The 9,542-nt window shown below is 45.6% G+C and overlaps 1 protein-coding gene across 3 annotated transcripts in view; it reads right to left on the minus strand.

Moving 5' to 3' along the window:
• Positions 1 to 9,542, minus strand: part of Prkag1 (protein kinase AMP-activated non-catalytic subunit gamma 1) — a 17,685-nt gene that overhangs the window by 3,144 nt on the left and 4,999 nt on the right. For 2 of the 3 annotated variants that reach the window (XM_031355040.1, XM_031355031.1), the window contains one exon: positions 9,395 to 9,440. The exons of the other annotated variant lie outside the window; for it this stretch is intronic. Coding sequence is in view for 1 of the 2 variants with exons in the window: in XM_031355031.1 (XP_031210891.1) it covers positions 9,395 to 9,440 (46 nt within the window). In the remaining variant the exon portion in view is untranslated. The remainder of the gene's footprint in view (positions 1 to 9,394; positions 9,441 to 9,542) is intronic. 3 annotated transcript variants of the gene reach the window in all.

Below are 9,542 nucleotides of genomic sequence, written 5' to 3' on the forward strand. Positions count from 1 at the left end.
GCCTCTGCCTCCTAAGTGCTGGGATTAAAGGCGTGCGCCACCACTGCCTGGCTATAGTTAGTGTTCTGCTGTGTCAACTCTACAGCCCCTTCATTTACTTGAGACAGAATCTTGCTATAGCCCAGCCTGGTCTCAAGCTTGTAGTAATCTTCCTGCCTTCATTTTCCAAGTGTTGGGATTGCAGGCAAGCAACACCACACCTGGCAGTCTGTGTTTTTAACTGCTTGCTCTAAACTGGAAAGGCAATCCTCCACGACAATGTTCTCGATGCTCGATGCACTCTGCTATCAACTTTAATCCCTCCCACACACGAACTCCTTTTCCACATTTTTCAAGACAGGGTCTCTCTATGCAGCCCCGGTTGTCCTGGAACTCTTTACGGAGACCAGATTGGGCTGGCCTCAAATTCACAGAGACTCACCTGCCTCTGCCTCCCAAGTGCTGAGATTAAAGGTGTCTACCACCATGTATTCACTCTGAATCTTTGAATTCTTACTGGTCTGAGAAAGTATTGCCCTTGTGTTTTAAATGAGAAAACATGGGGGCTGGAGAGATGGCTCAGTGCTTCAGAGTCCTGAGTTCAATTCCCAGCAACCACATGGTGACTCACAACCACAACCATCTGGGACCCAATGCCCTCTTCTGGTGTGTCTGAAGACAGCGACAGTGTACTCATGTATAGAAAACAAACAAATTTTTTTTTTAAAAAATGAGAAAACATGCAGATCAGTTAAATGAACTTTTCAAAGTTGTATCACTGAGTTAGTGGAAGAAAGATTTTGAGTCCTGACTAATTCTGTACTATACTCCCAGCACGACAGCTGACAAAAAAACCAAAACAACAAAATGCCAATATCTAGCTGTCAGTGGTAGGGCATGCCTTAGGTCCCAGCACTCGGGAGGCAGAGGCAGGTAGATCTCTGAGTTCGAGGCCAACCTATTCTACAGAGCAAGTTCCAGGACAGCCAGGGCTACACAGGGAAATCCTGTCTCAAACACACACACACACACACACACACAAAACCCAAAATATGACTTCTAATAATTTTTCTCTCCCTCTCTCTCAGTGCTAGGGAGCTAACCTAGGTAAGGCCTTGTAATGTTAGGCACACTCTGAACAATGAACTATATATTCCCAGAGAACTCAGTAGGAAGCCCAGACCCATTTTGGCCTCTCTAGTGATGGGATTACGGGCAAACACCAGCATACATGGCTCCGGTCGGTGTCATCAAAGTTATACATAGTGACAACCCTGCTGTCCTGACTTTCTTGCCTCTATCTCCCACAGTACGTACTAACACATCTACCCGGCAGATGGAGGGTGTCCTGAGGGGCCTTAACCGTGCTTTTCCCCCCTAATATTTATTTATTTATTTATTTATTTATTTATTTATTTATTTATTTATTATATGTAAATATGCTGTAGCTGTTTTCAGACGCACCAGAAGAGGGCGTCAGATCTCATTACGGGTGGTTGTGAGCCACCATGTGGTTGCTGGGATTTGAACTCAGGACCTTTGGAAGAGCAGTCAATGCTCTTACCCGATGAGCCATTTCTCCAGCCCCCCCCACTAATATTTTTACTCATTTTTTGTATATGGATGCTTTACCTGCATATATATCTCCATATCACAAGCATGCCTAGTGTCCTCAGAGGCCAAAAGAGAGTATCAGATCCCTTGGGACTGGAGTCATAAATGGTTGTGAATCACCACACCGGTGCTGGGACTTGAACCCTGGTCCTCTAGAAGAGCAGTCAGCACTCTTAACTGCTGAGCTTAACCTCTTAACTGCTAACCAGCCCCTTGTTTTAAGTCAGGGTCTTGCTATATAGACCATGCTAGTCTCAAACTCTCTTGCCTCGACCTCTTGAGTTCTGGGAGCACAGGTGTGCGCCCTGCCCAGACTCTCCTTACTCCTGTGTCTTGGGTGACACACTTTCACTTGTGCTTTCTGACTTCATATCCCTTTCAATCATTGCCTTCCTGACAAAGACAGCAGTTTCAATTCTCACCAAGCCAACATCAACAAGCACCTCCCATTTTGAAGCCCCCCCCCAGGAGTCAAAGCTAATGCTGTTTACCATCTTACCCTTTTGAATAAACATATCTGAGCTAAGTTCAATAAGAACCTTTTTCTTGGAGATGAAGAGATTGCTCAGTGGTTAATGCCACATATTACTCTTCCAGAAGCCCCAAGTTCGAGTCCTAGTACCTATATCAGATGGCTCACAAGCACCTGTAACTCCATCTCCAGGGGCATCAGATGCCTTAGGCCTCCATGGACACCTGTACTCTGATGTGCGTGCTTGCACCCCCTCCCACACACACAGTCACAATTGGAAATAACAAAAAATAAGTTTAAGGAAGAAACATTTTTCTTTGGCACTTTCTATCATCCCTGGAGTTAATGATCTTATTCTTTTTTTTTAATTTACATATATACATACATACATGCATACATATTTCTATACATAACATTCACAACTGATTCAATCCCCAGAGTCTATCAATTACTGGAATATCAGACAATTCAGAATTTAAAATATTGGAAGGTGTCTCTTCTGACCTGCCACCCTGGGGTCTTCTTGCCCACTGTCCAGGGGCATCACACCCTCCTCTTTGAAGTCTTGTTTCTTGTATCCCTTCTTTGTACTCTTTATTATCACTCCTTTGGCTTTTTATGTTTTTTTTGTTTTTCGAGACAGGGTTTCTCTGTGTAGCCCTGGCTGTCCTGGACCTCACTCTGTAGACCAGGCTGGCCTTGAACTCAGAAATCCGCCTGCCTCTGCCTCCCAAGCGCTGGGCTTAAGGGATGCGCCACCACCGCCCGGCTCCTTTGTTTTGGTAGAGATCATCCAGTATCTCCCTGGGAAAGTGTCTGGGACCTGGAGACACCTCTGTTGTACCTCATCTGTTCATTTACTATTTGCTTGGCTACTAAGGGCTGGTGTTTTTCAGTTCTGGGATGCAGTCAGTTAGTCTTGAATCTGCACTTGCCTTTGTCAAGCCATTTTTCTCTTTCTGTGATGTAGGATGTAGACACTAGGGTCTCCATACTGAGCCTCTCAGGCCTGCTGCTACTCTGCTTTTCTTTTTGAGACAAGGTCTCTCTGTGTAGCCTGGCTGTGCTAGAACTTGCTATGTAGACCAGGCTGACTCACAGAGATCCGCCTGCCTCTGCCTCCCTAGTGCTGGGTTAAAGGTGAGCACCACACACGGCTCAACATGCTCTTTCACTTGAATGTGTAGCTTTTTAAAAAAATTATTTATTCTATGTATATGAGTACACTGGGGCTGTCTTCAGACACACTGGAAGAGGGCATCAGATCCCACTACAAATGGTTGTGAGCCATCATGTGGTTGCTGGGATTTGAACTCAGGACCTTTGGAAGAACAGTCAATGCTCTTAACCGCTGAGCCAACTCTCCAGCTCCATCATCAAAGCTTTTGTTCACTTTTCTGTTTGTTTCCTTGTGGCACAGGGGACCATTCAGATCACCTTCTTCTAAGGACTTTAGATGTCTGTTAAGCCTTGGTTTAAAACAGGATTGGGGGCTGGGGTGGTGGCTTAGATGAAGGGCTTACCTCAACTGTCAGAGCCCATGTGAAAGTGTGGTCAAGTCCTAGCCCAGACAGAGGACCCCAGGGCAGGCAGCCAACTAGACAGTCATAACTATTGAGCCCTAGGTTTAGGGAGATCCTGGCTCAGTCAATACAGGGGAGGAGGGTATACAGACTTGTCATCAAGTTCAGGCCCCCACATGCTAGCACATACATCCCTGGCATCCACACGCAGGGAGAAACAAGATTCAAATTCTATTTTTGATTCTTTTATCTAGAACATATCTTCAGTTCCAATACTTGAATGCTGGCTGGATCTCTAAGTGTGTAAACAAGTCTTTTTTGCCTGTAAGCCACTGCAGGAACATCCAATGCTTGTGTCTGTAGTTTTCCCATCGAGGAGGGTCTAATGATTCTTTAATTCAGAGCCTGAGAGACTGGAGTCTTTTCTGCTAGGATTCTGGAAGCTGAATTTGGAGGGTGTGTAGGAGGGCCCGGCATCCAGCACAGTGTAATTCAGGCTCTGCTTTCAACGCAGTATGTAAGCCTCTCTCCACAGTCCCAGCCTTGGCCTGGGTAGAGGGCCACCAACGTTCAGCAGCATGTAGTGTGACACTCAGTCCTGGGCGCTGGCTTCTCACGCTCTCAAGCTTTCTTTACTACTGGACTCAGATACTCAGTCCTGGGCGCTGGCTTCTCACGCTCAAGCTTTCTTTACTACTGAACTCAGATCAGCTAAGTCACTATCTCCCGCATGCTTCACAGCTCCCAAAATCCATTTCTTATTTTTGTGCACTTTCACTTAAAAAGAGAAGTCCTCTAGGGTGGTTGTACGTGAGCATGCATGTGCCTGTGTGTGCGTATGTACATGTGCCACAGTATATGAGCAGGACTGTGTGGAGTTGGTTCTCTCCTTCCACCCTTCCGTGGGCTGCGGATCAGACTCAGGCTGCCAGGCTTACCCACAAAGCATCTTAGTCTGCAGCGACATCTCAGCAGCCCAGGGTTTTAACTTTTATCTTATGTTTGTGGGTGTTTTGTCTGAGTCTATGTTGGCCTACTGTTTGCATGCAGTGCCTGTGGAGGCCAGGAGAGGGCATCGGATCCCCTGGAACTGGGGCTGCTCACAAAGACAGTTCGGGGGACAGCTGGGAGCTCTCAGAAGGGTCTAGGAATGGAACTCTGGGCCTCCAGAAGAGCAGTGGGTGTTCTTGATGCATGAACCATCTCTGAGCCCCTTGTTTTGTTTTTCAAAGAAGGGCTGAAGGTGGGTGAAGGCACTGAATACTCCACGTTTTAACTGGAAGACTTGCATGGTTTTCAAACATGAGAACAGAACTCACAGATAGCAAGACATGGCTTTAGATACCAGATGAAGATACACTACACTGAGCTAGATGCTACCATGTTAAGCCAGAAGCCCACACACATAATGAATTTGGATTTCCCAGTTTTAAAAATAATTTAAATAAGTTTCCAAATTTAAAAACTCTACAGATTTACATAAAAATCTAAATTCTCAGCTTCTTAAAAAAAAATGAGATCTGGCAAAAATAGGTCTTAATTGAGCAGACACAGATAGTAGCTGTCTCCTTGCAAGGAGACTTATACGTTGTTAGGTTGTCCTGGTTACTCCACCTCATCTAAAGGATCCACATAAACAACTCGAGTTTCTGACGTCTGCCTTGGAGCTCCCATAGACATACTCAGAAACATACAACAGGCATGGAGATCATGTGTAGTACTCCATTATAATAAGTCATCTAGGGGCTGGAGAGATGGCTCAGCGGTTAAGAGCACTGACTGTTCTTCCAGAGGTCATGAGTTCAAATCCCAGCAACCACAGGGTAGCTCACAACCATCCATGGTGCGATCTGACTCCCTCTTCTGGAGTGTCTGAAGATAGCTACAGTGTACTCACATTATAATAAATAAATAAAACTTTTTAAAAAGTCATCTGGATAATATATGATAGCATTAATTTTCTTTTTTATTTCTTCAAGACAGGGTGTGGTGGCTTGAATAAAAATGGCCCCCGCAGATTCATATTTCAATGCTTAGGGAGCGGCATTATACTAATGTACTACTGCTGGAGTAGATGCGGCCTTGTTGGAGGGCCTGTGTTGCTGGGTGTGGGCTTTGGGGTTTCAAATGCTCAAGCCAGTCGTCCTCCCCACAAGTTGGCCATCAGAGTGTAGAACTCTCAGCTCCTTCTATAGCACCATGTCTGTCTGTGTTTCATCATGTTTCTTGTCTGTCTGTGTGTCACCATGTTTCTTGTCTGTCTGTGTGTCACCATGTTTGTCTGTCTGTCACCATGTTTCTTGTCTGTCTGTGTGTCACCATGTTTCTTGTCTGTCTGTGTTTCACCATGTTTCTTGTCTGTCTGTGTGCCACCATGTTTCTTGTCTGTCTGTGTTTCACCATGTTTCTTGTCTGTCTGTGTGTCACCATGTTTCCCACCATGACAATAATGGACTAAGCAAGCCTTTAAACCGTAAGCCAGCCTCAACTAAATATTTCCCTTTATAAAAGTTGGCATCTGTGTAGCCCTGGCTGTCCTGGATCTCAAGAGATCCATCTGCTTCTACCTCTACCTGCCTCTGCCTCCCAGGTGCTAGGACTAAAGGCATGTGCCACCATAATTTTCTCTTTAGACCACCAAAGCAGAATATTTTAAATTTCTTGTCAAAAACTCATATGACTTAATAGTACGACCTTGGAATTTTTAAATACTAGACTATGTTTTGTTTTTTTTTTTCTCAATTTTGTGTTTCTATGAATATTTGTGTTGTGTTGAGTGAATATTTGAATCCTGGTTTTGCCATGGGTGTAAGTGAATGTACATGTATGTGCATGTAGAATTTCAAATGATGTTTAGTGTGTTCCTTGATGGGTCGCTCACCATCCACCTCAGTCACTGAGTAGAACCTCTCACTAGTTCTGACCTGTCTGCACAAAACACCCAGAGCAAACTCTGGGGAATCCTCCATCTTTGCCTCCTGAGTGTTAGGATTATCGGCAATGCCTCATCTACTTTTATGTGAGTTCTGGAAATTCAAACGCCAGTCCTCACACTTTTAAAGTAAGAGCTTTCCCACTGAATCTGATTTCAAACCAAGGGTCAGCAAACATCTAAAGAAAGTGTAAGGGACAGAGAGATGGCTTAGTGGTTAAGAGAACTTCTAGTTCATGGTGACTCACAACTATCTTAAAATTCCAGTTCTAGAGGATTCCAACACCCTCTTCTGACCTCCTTAGGCACCATCACAGACATGGAGCACAGACATACCCATACACAAAATACTCATATGTGTAAAAAAAATTTTTTTTAAAGTATAAAAAAAGTGATCAGGTGGGCTGGAGAGATGGCGCTTCCAGAGTTCCTAAGTTCAATACCCAACAACTACATGGTGGCTCACAAACATCTGCAATGTGATCTTGGCGCCCTCTTCTGGCGTCCAGGCATATATGCAAGCAGAACACTGTACATAATAAATCAGTCTTTGAACTCAGAAATCCGCCTGCCTCTGCCTCCCAAGTGCTGGGATTAAAAGCGTGCACCACCACCGCCCGGCAGAAGGCAAATCTCTATTGGGGGAATCAGGGATTAACCAATCAATGGGGAAAAAAATTTACATATCACCGAGACACCTCCTCCTCTAAATATGCCAATGCCAGCATCCAGACTGTAATCAGAGCTCTGGGTACAGAAGTCAACATTTTGAATACACAGTGCATGAGATCATCTCCCAAAACATCTCTCTGAGTTCAAGACCAGCCTGGTCTGAAACTCTGTCTTCAGAAACAAAGAAAGTGGTCCAAATTGTCGTCCATAGCAAATACAGTGTAAGGAAAGGAACAGAAAGGGGCAAGAGGAGAAAAGCTGATGTGCAGGAGCAAACCTTTACCAGGGAGTGGATGGGGCAACAGGAGAAAAGCTGATGTGCAGGAACAAACCTTCACAAGGGAGTGGATGGGGCAAGAGGAGAAAAGCTGATGTGCAGGAACAAACCTTCACAAGGGAGTGATTCAGCAAAGGACACTTCAGAAGGAAAACAGGCACACACACACACACACAAAAAAAAAAAAAAAAAAAAAAGGGAATTTGGGGGCTGGAGAGATGACTCAGAACACTGACTGCTCTTCTAGAGGACCTGGGTTCACTTCCCAGCAACCACATGGTGGCTCACAACCACCTGTAATGGGATCTGATGCCCTCTTCTGGTGTGTATCTGAACACAGTGATGTACTCACATAAAATAACTAAATAAATCTTAAAAAAAAAACAAAAACAAAAAACCAATTGCCTGCCTGCTCCCTGTAGTCTCAGCACTCTCTTCCGGGCTCCACAGAGACTAGGCACCAATGTGGTGTGCAGATACACATGCAAACAAAGCACCCACACACATAAATAAACAAAATGCCCCTTTAGAGTTACAGAGGGGATTCTTAGGCTGGGGTGTTGTTCAGTTGTGAGGATACATGCCTAGTGTGCACGAATCCCAGCTACTATCATAGGGCTATTGTCACTGATAAAACACCGTGACCAAAGCAACCTGGGTAGGGAAGGGGTCATTTGGCTTACACATTCTGAAGGAAAATCAACACAGGAACTCAAACAGGGAGGAAGCCTGGAGGCATGCCACTCAGGCAACACAGCTTACTGGCTTGCTCAGCCTGCTTTCTTATACAACCTGAGACCACAAGCCCAAGGCAGGCTGGGCCTTCCCCATCAATCACTAATTAAGAAAATGCCCTACAGGCTTGCCAACAGCCTGACCTTATGGAGGTGTCTTCTCAATTGAGGTTCCCTCCTCTCAGATGACTCTAGCTTGTGTCAAGTTGACACAGAGTAGCGAGCACTGCTACAAATCAAATTTAAGTTAAGCCTGGCCTGGTCTACAGGAGACAAAAGTAAAATAAAATCCTAAGACACTGGAAGGCTCAGCGTAGGAGGTCCACAGTCTAAATAATAAGAGCCACAGAATTGAAAAAACTGTCAACCCCCAGAACACAATCACTGGCTGATGGGGTGTAGAGGGCAGGAGGAGGGTGCCAGGTGTCCACTGTCGCTGTCCACCTGCTCCTCACAGGCAGGGCCCCTCCCTGAAGTTGGGGCTTATGTTTCCTCTGCAGCCAGTGACTCTTCTGTCTCTGTCCCCTCTGAGTTTGGGATGTAGGAGGAGTGGGACACCTGATGTCATAGGGTCACAGGATCCCATTTCCTGTCCTCACGAGTGCACAGGCAGTGCTTAAAACCCTGAACCATCTCTAGAAATTTCTAGTCGGCCTCTATTTTAATCTTTCCAGAAAATGTATGTCTCTCTCTCTCTCTCTCTCTCTCTCTAACACTTATAGTGTTCTTCCTGCATATATAAGTATATACCTGCATGCCAGAAGGGGGTGCCAGATCCCAGTACAGATGGTTGTGAGCCACCATGTGGTTGCTGGGAATTGAACTCAGGACCTCTGGAAGAGCAGTCAGTGCTCTCAACCTCTGAGCCATCTCTCCAGCCTCCAAATGCATGTCTTAATACAATAAAGACAATATGTCTCAGGAAGAATGAGGGTGCTCCTTGGGCAAAATCTTTTCCCAGAGAGGCAGCAAAGTAGCAAAGTGATTCCTTCATTCATTTGTGGACTGGGGTGTGACTCTAAGACTACACACGTGCTAGGCAGGTAGGCGCTCCACCACTGAACAACATCCCCAGGAATCCTGCCTCTGTCCCCAGGACCCCAAGGGACTCGACAGTAACACTGAGGACCAGGTCGGGCTCTGGCTTTCACTTCAGTTTCCTTTCCTCTGCTGGTTTCGCGGTCAACGTACCTTGCAAGTGTTCATTCTCTAGAGCTGGGGAGCTCTCTGCAGCACCCTGGAAGACAAGAGAAGTCCAGTCACCTGCACTGAGACGCCATCGTAGCGCCACAAGTGTGAATTTGAAGCCAGGCCAGCCTGGGCTATATAAGCAAAACTC

Source organism: Mastomys coucha, unplaced genomic scaffold (assembly GCF_008632895.1).
Source record: "Mastomys coucha isolate ucsf_1 unplaced genomic scaffold, UCSF_Mcou_1 pScaffold11, whole genome shotgun sequence".
Lineage (NCBI taxonomy): Eukaryota > Metazoa > Chordata > Mammalia > Rodentia > Muridae > Mastomys > Mastomys coucha.